The sequence below is a fragment of the Ochlerotatus camptorhynchus genome, unplaced genomic scaffold (genome assembly GCF_037179485.1).
Source record: "Ochlerotatus camptorhynchus isolate MF236.1 unplaced genomic scaffold, CSIRO-AGI_Acam_v1.1 ptg000286l, whole genome shotgun sequence".
Lineage (NCBI taxonomy): Eukaryota > Metazoa > Arthropoda > Insecta > Diptera > Culicidae > Ochlerotatus > Ochlerotatus camptorhynchus.
In genome coordinates this window covers 296,375-313,170 of record NW_027040775.1, presented here as the reverse complement: position 1 = coordinate 313,170, position 16,796 = coordinate 296,375, and the positions used below count along the sequence as shown (strand labels likewise).

Here is a 16,796-nt window from a genome sequence, read left to right as displayed (position 1 = left end):
CACACGCACCTCATCTATATTCGCTGTGCTTTCTGTCGCCATATAGTGATTAATTCATAAATGTTGATAAAACTACGAGGTCTTCCCGCAGCAAAGACCGGTCGGAGTACCTATGTGCTTACTCTTTTGGCGGTCTGGGTGATGAATTTTTGTCTCCGGCAGTCTCCGCAGTACTGTGATGTTCGAGTGCCTGGAGACAGCTGATTTGTGCAATGTTATAAAAGCTGCTACTAGGTAATAATTCATATCAGTGTATTATCACGTGTGATGTAGGTAGTAAATGTATCATATCGATTTAAAAAAAATGTTAGCTTTTAAATTGGTCGGCTTAATAATAGTGATTGAGTTAATCTGTGTCATCCAGCATTCGGAGGGGCAATATGAATCTAGTGAAGAATTCGAAGAACAATTAAATTATTTCGGTAGTATAGAAATACTACACAGTCTTTTACGGGATTATGAGTCTGTTCAAAGCAGTTGGATGAATCCGGAATACGAAGAATATGATCGACAAGTTATAGACTCTTTGGAGGACTATGTCGCTCAGGTGCAAGATAATGATTCATATCGTGATCCAGTTAGGCCATCAAGTTCTATGAAAGTGCTAACGCATTTTTGTGGTCCTGGAAACTGGTCGGTCAATGGAGAAGTGACACAAAACCCATATTTTAACCAAATAGATCAATGCTGCAAAAAACATGATGAATGTCCGGATTACATAGTACAACGAAAGGACTACGAGAGGTATCCAGCGTTGCCTTATAAGCCACAATTTTTTACAAGGTGAATAATTTCCTGTCAATTCTACAAGCTAAGTATTCCCTTCAGAATATTCAACCCTCAGATTTAAATAGGGTGTACAGAGAACAGTAGGCCACGAATCAAATCTAGCAGGAATAAATTAATAACGATTGCATACATCTACATAGATAGAGCTGGAATTAGAACGTAACAGCTTTTGTAAACAATGATTTCTCTCGATGATTTCTCGGAACTCAAGGCACGCCCACGCAAACCAACATAACCATCGGGAAGGGGAAATCTTCCCCAACCTGATGGTGATGTTGATTTGAGTGGGCGACCTATGACTTTCTAGAAACCGTCGAGCGAAGTCATTGTTTATAAAAACTGTTACGCCCTAATTCCAGCTCTATCTAGACATATAAGTGGACGTTTTCAGAAAAGTTTCTTAGCTTAGGACTATAATTTGGAGAAAAAAGAACACATTTTTGCCGTTATAAATGGTGCAGTCATCTCAACGTTTTTTTTTTTAATTTTGCCTCCAATAGATTTGATGTCTGCGGCATAGTTGTAGATCGCACATTTTTATGAAAACTTGCAGAAAACTTCAGAGTTCTATGTATTCAAGTAACAAGTTTTTAACTGAGATCCAGCAAAATAAAATGCCGAGCTGCTCGGTGGTGCAAATCTCGGCAAAAAAGTCCAAGTGTGTGCAGAGTTTTATTTTTTAACATGCTCTAGAGCCGCTTTTATGCTGGCTATGTACAGATGGAGGCGTGTCAAGCCCTTGGTAAAACATACGAACTGCTCTCAAAAATATATTCGTTCCACAATCTGACGCAAATGTCGACATAACAATTCTTGCCATCTAGACGAAGCTTATAGCTGATAGCTTACCTGAAAAAAAATCTGCTCAGAATTTCGAGAAACAAAGGGGGTGTCAAGTGTCCTCACGGATGCTACAAGAGGTGCAATATAAGACCCACCAGAGCGAGGATGAACGAACCCTGCTTCATTCAAGCTCAAGGACCAGTTGCTGGAAGGTAGGATAAGATCAACAACAACAACAATTATCTCGTTAATCGCATCTTGAATACGACCCAAAAGAGTAGGGTAATAGCAACCTAAGGGGCCTCTCTTAGCTAAGTCGGTAAAGGCGCAGCTACAAAGCAAGACCATGCTGGAGGTGGCTGGGTTCGATTGCCGGTGTAGGAATTTTTCGGGTTGGAAAATGTCTCGACTTCCCTGGGCATAGAAGTATGATTGGACTTGCCACACAATTATATCAATGCAAAAATGGTACAGGCATCGAAAGCTCTCAATTAATAACTGTGGAAGTTCATCTATAGAACAGTAAGTTGAGAGCACGCTATAAACTAATATGCGATATGCAATAAGCTGCCCGAAACCTGAGCAACTAGGTGGATAGATTAGCTGAGAGTTCAAGGTAGAGCGAACTGCTAGTAGAACTCCACCGCCAGCATTTTTGGTACTCCTAGTTCGAGAACAATCAGTGTAATGTAAAAACAATTTAACGAATTGGCAACGTCTGAATATGTCCCGGGTACCCCCGGGGAAAAAGGCGAACGAGCCAGCTCTGAAACTCACCATGTGATACATAAAGTCACATGAGTATTCAAGAACTAAATCATTAGCGGTGTCAATGGATCTATTATGCACATATATGTTTAAGGCATCATCAATATTAAATAAATCGATGGTAAAATATTTAAGAAAACGCCTCTACACGCCTTCGTAAAAACAAAATTTAATTTCTTATTTCAACAAACAATCTAGAAGTGAATCAGGAACAGAATCGTAATCAATGTTGTACAGCCTTAGGAATTGTACATCGACATTTACACCTTACATCACAACAAGCTATAGGCCGACGATCGTTCAAACCTGGTAAAATAAGCTATTCAAATGAAATGACGTCCCTGAAATCAGTTAACAATATTTCCTAAACCGTATCAAGCTTACGTCATATTTTTCTAAACATAGGTATTACTTTTTGCGTACCGCTCGGCCCGAGTTCTATCGGTAACGATTTTCTACAATAGTGGTCTGCGATAAATCCTAATATCTTCTCCAAGCAGGACTCAACTAAAAGCATAGGGTCGAGCATACGTTATATTTTACCGAAAATATCGATTTTATATTTCACACCTAACCGACCAAGTTCTTGTATTTTCAAATCGATTTTGTACTTTATCTAATACAATAAAACATCAAAATAAACCAGAATACACCTAAAGCATAGCACAGTCGCATTGTAGAAATCGTAAGCGTCTTTTCTAAACATAACGAAAATAGCCGCGATCGACTTATATCTATTTTTTCAAAGAGCATCAAGTTTCAATATGAACAAATGCAAATTCCGTTACAAGTAGAAATCAATAATAATAATAATAATAAAAAAATACATATTTTTTTCTTTCAATTGCGTCTAAAAAGTCAAATGGTTCTGATTCAAAAGCAACGAATTAAAATTACACCAGCCTTGCCGTCATTTGATCTAGAAATGACTTAAAAATCAAATTATTCTAACACTTTCCACGTTTTCCTGAATTCAGAATTATGTCTCAAAATAAATAATAGCTAAACTCATCACAACCGAACAATAGATCACGCGCGATCGAGGTTATCCCGCCGGGTATCAAACGAAAGTCAAGAACAATCATACAGGCTTTATTTGTTGCAAAGATCCTCTTAGGTAAAACGGACTCACCAGATGTCGCAGCTGAATTTATATGAACCAGAGCGACTTCTTCGACCACGGGGTTTCCTGATGCTTAAAAATCTGAATTCTGTGTACGGCTTACACGACCCAGTACGGTTCACATCCACTGGCTTCAATGAGGTGTACAGCTTGTTTAACTTCAATGCTGCTGCTTTCAAACGGAGACTTCAAGCTGGGATCTGACAACGCTACGCGATATAATTAAAATGACAATGGGCCTTATATTTTTTGATGAGTAAGTGAGTAGCTGTCCATCTGTTATTAATTTGAAGGGTTTTGCTACCTGTTTTCATTTTTTGGTTCCCGGTGTCCATCTACTGCTTGGGCGAGGAGATCAATGGACGAAGCTATGCATCACGTCAATTGTATTTGTGATTTTATTCTGTTTTTTTTTTCACTGACTATTCTGTTCATGTTACGCTTTAAGTTAATGATGTATTTATGTTTCATTTGTTTTGTAAATGGTTTTAAAATATATGGGGCTTTTACGTCAATGAAAACGGGCTTTTTCCAATCAAGTTCTATTTAGATTTCCAGATCGATGGAGCAAATAAGCAAATAGGGAAATGGCTTAAATGTTGGCCTATGGATCTAAAATTGGGCCCATCGCTAAAAATCTGCTGTTTATCAGTTTTATATAGATAGACGCGTCATTGGGATTAATGAATATTTAGGTCGCTATTGAAAATTTAGTCGATTGCTGAATTTATGTATGGACCCAAATTAGGGGAATTTATGCCGACATTACATAAATTTTCCCTCAATAAATAAATAAAGAAGACTAAGAAGAAATGTAAACAGTAGGCAACGGCGTAGCTATAGCGCAAGAACATGCTGAAACCGGCTGCGTTCGATTTCCGGTCTGGTCTAAGATTTTTTTGGGTTGTAAAGTTTATCGACTTCCCTGTGAAAGAATGGGTCAGGCTTAGAAAGCTCTCAATAAACAACTGTGGATGTGTTCAAAGAACACTCAGATGGGGTAAAGTCCAGTAAGAACTTAACAAAGCACAAGAAGAAGAGGAAGAAGACCATCGCAACAGAGGCAGACACTAGGGGCTGAGTCAACAAAAAAAAAAAAAACAAGTCGACAGAAATTCGATCTGGACCCTCTTAAAGCGAAAGCTAACAATGAACTAGGATCGAAATCTTTCATGTTGATCCTATTTATCGCTGCAAAGTGGTCCAGATTGGCAATTGCTGAGCAGATTTGATCAGGATGAATTTTATAAAAAAAAATCGGTAATATCACGTGATTTTTAAGAAATATCAATTTTCGAAAATCAGCAAAAATGTGTATTTTAACATATCCTAAATGTTTTTGAAGACGACATTGATGAGAAATTTGAAACAACAGATTAAGAGCTGAACAGGTAATTTTTTTTAGGTACATCCCAAATAAATTCTGAAAAATTGCTCTAAAGTTAGATCGTTAAGAGATAAAACAAAATGGTTCTTCCTCAAAGCTGTCTGAAATTAACTCAGCTATAACTTTGTTGTACAACAAATGTTATTAAGCGACGCCAGTGGTGTAATGGTAAGCGTGATTTCCTCAACCCCAGTCGGCGCCGCCGGGATGTTCTGAGGCATAACATCTCTGATCACGCCTTCCTTCGGGAAGTAAAGCCGTTGGTTCCCGGTTCATGAGTTGATGGGTTGATAGGTAGGGTACAGGTGCGAGCTGCCCCCTGGCGTCGGTAGCATTGGTGCTCAGCACGGAAAACAAGATCTACGGAAAACAAATCAAGGAAAAATAAAACATATTTTATTATTTTCAATAATAAAAAGTTAGTCTTTGAAAATCAGATAATTTGTGAACGATGTTCATACAATTGTTATTCGTTAATCTATAGTTTTCAATCTATATTTTGCTATACAATTGTAATTAAATTGAATACATTTTAGTAAAACTTGTCCTCCATTAATAGGAACACTGTTCCAGTAGTAGTGGTAGTTGCTAACTTCGGTTCCAATAATAGTGGAACGCATTGGTTTCTTGTGGGTTCCACTAGTACCGGAGTTAGGATCCTTAGGGGGTATTTTTCTCAACATCTTGATATGAAGAAACTGAAGCTTCCAACGTTAGAAATTAAAGATTTTCTGTGAAATTACCAATGATAAAAAAACTACATTTAGGCGCATTTAAAAATCCATAATATCTGTTGAAAATAAGGATTCAGGGAGACAAAATTTTAAAAGAATATCCCATTTAAAGGCACTCGAAAGCCATTTGAAGGGTTTATCAATTTCATCCATTATCTATATTCATTCCAATTAATGAAATAATGTCCAAAACCGAAACAAAACAATCAATATAATAAGTAATCATGCAGAACGATGGCATAGCCTACTAATTTTAATACGATAAAATTGTAAATTTTGTTTCATGTAAGAATAAATTTTCATATTTACATTTTATGTGATCAATTTGCCCCCGAATTATGGTATTCCCTGGGTTTTGGCAAAACCTTGAGGTAGTTTAATTAGGCTACCAGGTCCCAGGGCTGATCTGAATCTTTACCACATTGGAAAGATGCACACTAGTGTTGCCAGATCAGTGTTGATGCTTACCAAAAGTGCATTTGAATCCGCTTATAAAAGTATATTAACAGATTAATCATCACCGTACATTGTTTATTGCTCTGTACTAATAATAAATGATTAAGCACAGCATTTGATATTTAAGTAGGAACGTTGGATTTAGTCGCAGTGGAAATCATCTGTTTTTTAATCCATCCTTTATTGAATTGGATTTATTTCTATAGGTATGCACGTTTGGAAAGTATCATCACAAAGATTCTGCACTCGATGTAGAGCTTGTGGGTGGGAAGCGTTGTGTTTGTTTTTGTTTTTGTTTTTTTTTTATCTATTTATAGAGTCAATACTTAGAAATACGAAGCGAAAGACAAATCAAGCATTAAGCACAAGACCTTCAAGAAAACTAACAACACGAAGTCTAGAAATGGCAATGTTTCATTGAAAACGTCAAGTTTTTCAATAATATCGGGTGAGACCAATCTAATGGTATTTAATCTTATTTTTGGCCGGCACCAGTGGTGTAGTGGTAAGCGTGACTGCTTTCTAACACCCCTATGGGTCTGGGTTCAATCCCAGCCGAGGTCGGCGGGATTTTTCTGAGGCATAAAAATCTCTGGTCACGTCTTCCTTCGGAAGTCCCGGCCCATATGTGTTGAATGGGTGCGATATCCTACGCAGGTGTGGGAGCTGCCTTCCTGCACATTCGATTGCCGTCAATGGATGGCAATCGATGTCCGTCGGTGATTGGCACTAGATTGCGGAACAGAGACCGACGTTAAATAAAGGAAAGAAGAAGAATCTTATTTTTGTGTAGTAGGATATTCAATTGAACCGTTCCGAGTTATTATGAAGCTGTATATTCTTTTAAGCATTTTCAGCATTTTTCCTAAATTTTGGGATACAAGGGTTAAAAAATATTTTTTTTTGTATTCGGTGTTTAGAATCTAGGCGAGCATGCTGAGAGCAGTATCGTCAGTTTTAAGTAACTTAAATTTCATTCAAAGCAGAGCAAAACTCTCAGTAATGAATTGTTGTGTAATTAAAAAACTCATTCAAATTTCGAATTATTTCTAGGTTACACATTTCATATCATTTTGCAGCATCGTGGCCAACTAAATCCAAAAAACATCCAACCACCTACCTCAATCTAATCATTATCCCTTCCCATGGCGATCATGTAGCCTGCATGTGGCGAGTCAGCCACTACCCCTCCTTTACTATCGGCCTTGGATTGACTTGCGCTCTTACTGCCCCACCCTGCGCTGCAAAATGAAAATGAAAATCTGCCCCCGAATTACGGAATTCAATTCAGAGTTGCGTTCATTTTCTTTGTTTCATTGCTACATATAAACAACAACAAAATCAGTAAAACATCAATGAAGCATTGTTGCCTACATTTAGCTTCAATGTAAACGTCAATGCTTCAAAATAAATTTTCTTAAGAATATTACTTTCGATGTTACTGAACAAAAGAACTCAGAACTTATCAGTTACCGATGTCCTCAATTACCTTAAATTGCAATTAATTAAAGCTAATTAGCTGAAAGATCTTTTTCTTCAACTCAACAATTGGTGACCAACAAGCTCAGACTTATTGGCAGACCAACGTATAAAATTAAATCAGAGTTTCTGAACGAAACTTTATGATTGAACGTAAATTGAAATTTATTTGCTATAGTAGAAAAAAAAAATGTGCCGCCTCCCTCAAATCCAGCCCTGTGTTCCACTAGGAACACTACCGCAACTATAGGTGCAAAGGAGTCAACACCTTAAGGATAATCGATTATTTTTCGTCATTTTTGGGCAAATTTTAAGTTTGAAATATGCAAATCTGCTTTATTTTAGGAGACCTATTCGATGAAAAATAACCCTATCCGGTTTCCTTCAACATTCCCGCACACTATAGGCACACCACTATTACTGGAGCACCTACCCAATTGTTTGTTTTTTGGTTCGTTTTTCACACAGGTTAAGATGTAACTGTGATGCTCAATTTTTCTCCTGCTTACGAGATGTGGCAACGTTTTTCTCCTATGCAGTGGCGTGGATCTACAGTAAAGCACAAACGCATTGCTTCGAGTATGAGTATCCAGTGACGGAGTGCAGACAGTTTATGTATCAATATCATCTTTTTATATAATTTTATAATATATATGTAATGATATTTCCAATATTCATTTTCAGAAACGATGGACTCATCTCTACACCTCGGTGCATTGAATACCTGGTCGATAATACCAATCAAAAGAGCTGGCAATGGTTCCATATACCATATCTTACTGCAAATCTCATGTGTTTTCCAAAAGTTGTATACCGAGACCAACAATGATAAATTGTGAAATTTGTTGATTGATTGTCTAACGTAGGCTTAGCTAGATCGAGCAAATCAACAAAAAATAAAAGCAAATCCTTTGATGTTAACGGGCACCTATATTCTTTTTCTCAGCGCTCTCGTTGTAGAATCAAATGTAGATTTTTTCACATCAGCTCTACAAAGCGTGGTTTGTGAGTGCGATCATCAGTAGTTCGAGTCTAAGCCCTGGTGAGTTGAGTGCACTGCTTCTAATTAATGTCAACGATCATATTCGAAAATCCACATATTAAAATAAAATCTACATATCCACCGCCATGTAAACAATATTTACCTCGGCTTCAATATAAAGATGTATACAAGTTGCTTCATATCGCATAGCATTTGATTACAACTTAAGGCTGTATATTTCAGATTTTACACCATAATTCAACTCATAAACTGTATCATATTTGTTATCCGGGTGGGACCATCATCATCCACAACCCGGAAATGCAATCTACACAAATGCTGCAGCAATATTTTTTTTTAAATATCTAGACGCCATGACTTTTCCGGCTAACTGGTTTCACTGGTTGGTAAATAAATCTTAATGTGTAAAACTTTCAGTTTTTTACCACCGATAACAACTAGACGCTTGTTGCATGCCTTCACAGGAAGATTTCTAAAGTTACAAAGATCCTCAGAAATTACACTTTCCGCTGATCCACAGTCTATCTCCATAGTTATTCTTTTGTTTTCAAGTTTTAAATCAACATAACAAGGTACATTAATTTTGTTTACAGTTGAAATCAATAAACAAGGAGAATCTTCATCAGAATCAGTCTGCATATCCTCCTTAAACCACTTTAATAATCCTGAAGTTCCTGAATCGGTCGGTTTAGGTGAATCAATAAACTTTACACTGGATTTGAATTTGCGGAGGGCTTTTGTTTTTGAGCTTGTAACAATACTTCCTGACATGACCTTTCTTCTTGCAATACGAGCAAAAAACTCTTTATCAAAATTACTGTTTCTTCTATAGCCATATCTTCCACCACTTCTGTTTGTAAAAGAAAATGATCGATTTCTGCTGTCACTCCTACTTCTACTTCTGCTTCGAAAATTTAACCTACGTGGTCGAAGGTCTTGTCTTCGACCCAAACGAGCTACCACACTACCTCTTCTTTCATCGTCGCTTCTCAAAAATTGAATTCAACAATCATTTTATCCGCTTTAGCAACAGAAAGATCATCCTCATGGAACAAACGCTTTTGTAGTTTCCGATCATTAATTCCTATAACCAATACATCACGAATGGCCCTATCTTTCAACTCACCAAACTCGCAATGCTCAGCCAAATGTTTAACATCAAGCACAAAATCAACCGCCTTCTCAAACTGCCCTTACCTACGCGTCCAAAATTTAAAACTATGTATCACATCGGAGTCTTTTCGCTGCTTCAATTTTTCCGTTATTTGTTTGTACTTAAGATCCTTTAAACTCTGTCCGGGAAACAATAGCTTTAGCTGAGAAAACACTTCAGTTCCACAAACCGTTAAGAACTAAGTCTTATATTTACATATCTTCCGTATAATTGTTGTGTTCAAACATCCATCCAAACATTATTCTAAATAGTGCGAAAATGGAAAGGTTCCTGGGATAAAAGGTTCAGAGGTTGGATTGATAGAAATCCTTTTAGCAAAAAATAAACGAAATACGAAAAAAAAAAATGCAAATGAATATTTGCATTTTAATTGCGTAGGTTTATGACAAAATACATGTTTTCCATGGAAATGAATTAGGTATTAAAGAATGAAAAATGTGTAATGTAAGGTAGTACCACCAACCGGTTGAAACTAACGATTTTAAATTGGCTCACTACTTGACTACCCAACAAACAATTGCCTATTGAAGAAACGACTTCTTGACGATTTTATTCAACAGTATGCTTAATAATACTTGTACTATTTTTAATAATAACTTCTGCTCAGGCTTTGTTCACACAAATCTGGAGAATTTATTCAACCACAACATCGAAATATTTGGTGTTGAATAAGGTATGTCGAGAAGCTTTTATTTGACTTACAAAAGTTGTAACAGAGCTTATTCGATCAAATTTTTGATTGTTCAGCGTTTACTAGACATCATTACTTCCTTAAGCAGCGATGGTATAAAGGTGTATATAGACGCTTAATTCTCAAGTGAAATAATGTTTAATTAGACACTATTATACATTTATTAAACGATTATTCAACTACGGGATAACTAATCCGAAAATAAGAAAGGCACAGAGCATGGTTGTTCTCGTTAGTGATTGTTGTGTCATTATTTCTGTCGAAGCACGCCCACACATAGATCATAGAAAATTTATAACATACATACATACTATTTACACACACATGTCGTTAGATGGGACTCGAACCATGACCTTCGGATCACCAGCCGCTTGCCTTGCCATCTGAGCTATCCTAGAATATATCATATGGGCAGCTAAATAAGCAATAAAAGCGTGAATCTGAATACCTATTAGCACTCCCTGCCGTAACTGTAGCTAATTCAAGGAGATGTGAGAATGATTAAATCATTAATAGTTGTTTTACATGAGACCATTGTTACCTCTCCATCTCTCTAAATTCAATGGAAAGGATGCTGGGCTATTCTTTTAGATAGATCTATGAATTGGTTGTCGTAAGTGATACGATCTATGATTACGATTTAAATAAATTAGGCATAGAAAATAAAAATAAAAAAAGCCTTTAGGTTGGGATTGAACTCGCGACCTTCTACTTGGAAAGCGGAAACGGTAACCAGTATGCTACCAATTTCGTTTTGTTGTTAGCCTGAAGCAGTGCTGTGGAATAATGAATGAATACGCCGTTTGTAAAGCATTCACAAAGCATGAAATTAAAACATGGACGCATAGTGGTATAAGAGCTATTATGATGACTGTATTCACTTTTATTCAGCAATATTGTTAAGCAATGCAATGGAATCTAATAATGGAGCTTGAAAACAATTTTTTTTTCCTTTGGTTTGTTTTTTTCCGTCGATCTTGTTTTCCGTGCTGAGCACCAATGCTACTGACGTGCCAGGAAGGCAGCTCCCACACCTGGACCCTACCTATCGACCCATCAACTCATGAACCGGGGACCAACGGCGCTTTACTTCCCATCCGAAGGAAGGCGTGATCAGAGATGTTATGCCGCAGAACATCCCGGCGGCGCCGACTGGGATTGAACCCAGGCCTGTTGGGGTGAGAGGTAATCACGCTTACCACTACACCACCGGCGCCGTTAAGCTTGAAAACAATTATTAGACGTAATTTAAAACAGTCGAATTAAAGCGTCGATGAGCATGAGCATGAGCATGAGCATGAGCATGAGCATGAGCATGAGCATGAGCATGAGCATGAGCATGAGCATGAGCATGAGCATGAGCATGATTGACCGCCCACGGTTACTACTCTGTTATTGCCAGACCAGCTGTAATTACACAGAGAACCAATAGACGATGCTTGGGACTAGCAATCATCCTCAATGTGTAAAAACTGGTGATATCGAATTAGGCAATACCAGCGGCAGCCACGCCTGAACGCAGGTCAAGAAAGCAATGGGTAGGAATGTGTTGACGTGACACTCGCTTTGATGGAAGCCGAGGAGTCCTCTGCACTGAAAAATACACTTATTCAGTATGTTATTAGATCAAACTTCTGGTGTTGAATCAGGAAGACAGTCATTGTTTGTATAGATTTTAATAAGTATATTAAGCAAATCAGAGCAATCAGCGGAATAAAGGCGCATTATCGATCTCAATGAGGTTTTCTGAGCACATAATTTGACAACCCGTTTTATTCAGCATTGTACACTGTTATAAAACATCAATCTATATGCTTATTTGTGACTCTGAATTGTTTTTTGGGCAGTGTTGTGGAATAATGAATCTAATACGTCGTTTATAAAGCATTTACAAAGCATTCAATTAAAACATGGACGCATAGTGTTATAAGAGCTATTTTGCTGACTGTATTCACCTTTATTCAGCAATATTACAAAGCAATGCAATGGAATCTAATAATGGAGCTAGAAAACATTTATAGGCCGTCTAATAAAGCATTTTATTAAAGCAATTGAAAACAGTCGAATTAAAGCGACAATGTATGTGCAAATTACATTTATTCAGTTTGTTTTTAGATCAAACTTCTGGTTCTGAATCAGGAAGACAGTAAACGTTTATAAAGCTTTTAACAAGTAAATTAGTCATATCAGAGCAAACGGCGCATCTATCGATCTCAATGAGCTTTTTTCAGCACATAATTCCCCAACTAACAATTTTCGCAATGTAAATGCTTTACTTATTTCGTTAATACAGCCTCAACCTGTATTCAAATGTTATACTATATCAGGAAACCTGTTGGGGACAGTTGGATCAAGCTCTTATTGCATTTCCATTTACGATTCTAAACAGCTGTTATCCTGCTGTTTAGTTGTGTGCGAACTTGAAAGGCGCTTATTCAACCTTTTTCCGGTTATCCAATAATCACTACACAAGCTTTTTGTTGAAGCCGGGTTAAATATTGTTTACGCTTTTTTTGTTGGAGGAATTGATTGAGTCTATTTTGCTGTGAGAATCAAATTAATCGAAATTAGTTAAAAGCACACCACCAAATTATTTACCCTGCACCGGAACCTGGAATCGAACTTGAGACGACCGTATTGGCAAACCTTGACTCTACCAACTCCGTTACGCCAACACTTTGAACTGACGTAAACAAATATACATGCCCTTCTACAATAATATCGTTGAGTAGTGGCTTTATAATAGTGCACATGAATCACTTTTCTCGACTAGTTACTTCAGCTTTGTAAAGGAGCAGAGTAAAAGCTGTAAAACTGCACACGTCTAAAAATAAACCTAGTTGACTGTAAAAATGCTTCCGAAGTAGCGCTAACACAGTTTATTAGCTGAGAACAGGTTGTTTAGTTGTTGGAAAAGCACTTTTGATGTTTATGTTATTCAGCAAGCGTGGCTGGTTGTATAGAATCCATCAAATGAGTAATATATTCACTTTATTAGCTTTGTTTTGCAGATACCAGTTTTTTTTTTGTAATATTTCTTTTATTTTTCCAGGCTCATTTGCTGTAGCTTTGCGGAGCCGATATTCATTGTTTTTAGATAACAAAATTACCTAAAACTAACGTTAGTAAAGCGGAGGCCGCGGCTATCTCGAGGTTAGGGGTAACAAATTGTAATAAATGGATGGCAGGGTAGGGATTGTGAACACAAGGTTTGGAGAGCAATGTGCTCTTGATATCGAACTAGGCGACACTCTGATGAAAAAGACAAACATGGGGGTACACCGATGGGCAACTAACAACTTGGGAGAACACAAGATGACACTAACTACTAAATCCTCAAATCTATCCATTTTAAAAACACAATTAAATTTAAATAGTCGAGGTCTCGGCTCGCCAAGACATCTCTAACGGGTATCGCGGGTTGTTTTCCTCGGGCCCTGAGGGATATGGATAACTTAGCTCTGGCAACACGGTGTAAGGTACATGACCAAACAACATGCTCGATATCGTGATAACCACTGCCACACGCACATAAATTGCTGCCTGAGAGCCCAATTCGATAGAAATGCGAGTCTAACGAGCAGTGATTGGACATAAGCTTTGATATAACGCGTATAAAGTCGCGGCTCATGTCCAACCCTTTGAACCATGGTTTGTTCGACACCTGTGGGAGAATAGAATGTAACCATCTTCCCAACTCACCATCTTTCCATTTGTGTTGCCAACAGATGAGGACTTGCTGACGAGCAATGGAGAAAAATTCGTTGAAGGCGATTTGTCGCTCAAAAATATCGCCTTCCATAGCGCCCACCTTAGCCAATGAGTCCGCTTTCTCATTACCCGGAATTGAGCAATGAGATGGGACCCAAGCTAAGGTGATAGTATAAGAGCAGTTAGATAAAGCACTCAGTTTAGATCGTGTTTCAGGCAGAAAATACGAGGAGTGCTTCATCGGCCTCATTGAACAAATAGCCTCCAATGAGCTAAGACTATCCGTAAAAATAAAATAATGGTCAGACGGTAGTGAGGTAATTCGCTCTACTGCGTAAAATATAGCTGCCAGTTCCGCAACGTATACTGAGCATGGTTTCTGCAGTTTATAAGAGGCGCTATGAAATTGATTAAATACACCAAATCCAGTGGAAGCATTTATGGTTGACCCATCTGTGAAAAATCTTTTATCGTTACTTACATGGTGGTAAGATACCAGTTGAAAGTTGATTAATATTTGCATAGAAGTGACATTAGTGTTTATTGGCTGCTGTTATTCAGTGCGACTGACAAATTGAATAATGGTTGTGAAAAAGTTGAGTAAACGCTCTCCAAAACTATTTTGCTAGCTTCTGCTTTTAGCTGTATCTGCAGCTTTTTTTCAGCTACTTCACAGCACCATGCTGGAAAAGTTGGCTTATAAAGCTGAAAATGTTAGTTGGGTCGACATCCTGTTTTATTCAGCAACGTACACTGTTATACAGCATTTATTCAATGTGTATGCTTATTTGTGACTGTGAATTGTTTGTTGGGTAGCCTATTGGTCCCAAGCAAACGATCAACGTATCCCATTCTAGTCGACATTCTAGTACTACACTATGTTTGTTTTGATTGGCTGTGAAAGTTTGACAGATAAAATGAGGGGTTCGTGGATTTTCCTATGTTTCGAGGGGTGCATCGATTAGCTTGGGACCGAAGATAGTACCAGAGCTGGGCCAAAAAGTTGAGCACGTTTCTTCGGGACCTTCTGGTCTTAGAGTTACCTCTATGGTACCACTGGATTAACGTTAGCTGTCAGTTTTAATCTCACAATTATTGACGGCATGGCACCATCATCCAATAAGCAAAAAGTTAGCGAGTTGGGTTATTGTTTATGCGGGCTATTAGAGAACTACTAGGTCCAAAGACTAGCGTACTTACCTTGCTATCATTTTTTCGCATTGAATCCGAAATTTTCTCAGTGTGCTGAAAAAGAGTTCGTTCAATGAATAAAGCCTGGTATAAAGCTCAATACATCATAAAAGCTTTCACGGACGATGAGACCAACTCAAAATTGATTTGGATTCCACTCAATTTTGTCAAAAGTATGAGAAAAATCGACGGCATCGGTAGCATTAGTACTCAGTAAGTAAAACAAAGTCGACGGAAAATAAATTAAAGAAAAAAAAATACTTAGAGATTGAGTCACTTTTACTGAGTTGTGAGTTACTTTCACTCATTCGTATGGATAAATTCCTAAAAACGTATTAGGTCGTTCAGCGCATGAGTTACCTACGCTTATAGAAATTACTCCATATGAATGAGTAAAAGTGACTCACTCTCTGAGAAAGATTCGTTTTCAGTGTGGTTTAACTTTTGGCAAATTGAGGCGAATTCAACTCAATTTTGAGTTAGTCTCATCGTCCGTGTACAGGAGCTTCAGTGGCTCCGTTCGGAAACACACAAACACAGTATTATGTTTGAATTAGAGTTTTACGAGGTTTTATGCTGCATATCTTGATATGTATTAGTGTGCTCTATGTAGAGAGCTGTTGAGCGGTTAGGTGGCACATTGACGTTTATGTTTCGTTCTTCTGTCGATCTGTCCCTTTTCCATCAGTTTGGGTTAGTTCGTGGATGGATACGCGAGTGTTTTTCGCTTAGCTCCGCACCTGGCTGCCTGCGTGCGTGTTAGTGTTGTTTTCTATACTGTTGTTATTCGCATTCTTTCCTCTAACCGTGTGGTATACAGACGGGAAAGAAGAGGAAGGCGATAAGAAAAAAATAAATTCGATCGGGTCAGTGCAACAACGATGTTTTCGCTAATTTTGTCTATTTAGCATTTGTGGATTGGAATCAAACAGTATCTCGATCAAAGGTGAACCTATGGGCCAAAGGATTGTGCAATGAAAATCTACTGCCGGGCCGTGGACAGCGATGAAAAACCGATCCAAAAAATAATGTGTGCCGCGATTTGCGTGCGTGAATCATAACAAAAGTGGCAGAAAAATTCCATCGAAGTGTGTGGATTTCAATCACAGTGAGGCTGAGGCTGAGACTGCTGCTTCTGAGGTCTGAGCTGCCTGTTGAGTTTCTTTTTCTTCTCCCGTGCTACAACCAAAGCTGTTGTTGCTGTAGGTGTTTTAATGCTGATGTCGGTAGCTGGTGCTTCGCTGTTGATGACGTTTTTGTGTTAAAACGACCGAAAAATTGAGAAGGCTACTTCTTGTAGTGATGCTAGGTTTAGGATGTTATTCTGTGCAATGGATGTAGATGCCGCATTTCAATTATGCTTGTTAGTAAAATTGTAATTTTATTTAATAAATGAAGACAGTATAGAAAAAAAAGTTGATAATACCTTATCTCAAAACAACTGCAAATTTAGCAGACTGCAAAATTCATAAGGTATTTGCAAGATAATTAAACACGTTCATCCTAA

General features: G+C 37.8%; 2 protein-coding genes across 2 annotated transcripts in view; both read left to right on the top strand.

The window, feature by feature from the left end:
• Positions 1 to 304: 304 nt before the first annotated feature.
• LOC135706694 (uncharacterized) lies at positions 305 to 8,558 on the top strand. Its single transcript, XM_065228346.1, has 3 exons — positions 305 to 783; positions 7,988 to 8,134; positions 8,204 to 8,558. The coding sequence occupies exons 1-3, from the start codon at positions 305 to 307 to the stop codon at positions 8,346 to 8,348; spliced, it is 771 nt and encodes a 256-aa protein (XP_065084418.1). The 3' UTR covers positions 8,349 to 8,558.
• Positions 8,559 to 15,984: 7,426 nt separating this feature from the next.
• Positions 15,985 to 16,796, top strand: part of Graf (GTPase regulator associated with FAK) — a 110,610-nt gene continuing 109,798 nt past the window's right edge. The window contains exon 1 of the mRNA XM_065228337.1: positions 15,985 to 16,652. The gene's annotated coding sequence lies outside the window, so the exon portion shown is untranslated. The remainder of the gene's footprint in view (positions 16,653 to 16,796) is intronic.

Coding starts and splice junctions, on each gene's coding strand:
- LOC135706694 (XM_065228346.1), top strand. CDS start 305: ATGTTAGCTTTTAAATTGGTCGGCTTAATAATAGTGATTGAGTTAATC. Junction 784..7,987: donor AAGCCACAATTTTTTACAAG/GTGAATAATTTC, acceptor TTTTTCACACAG/GTTAAGATGTAACTGTGATG. Junction 8,135..8,203: donor ACGGAGTGCAGACAGTTTAT/GTATCAATATCA, acceptor ATTCATTTTCAG/AAACGATGGACTCATCTCTA.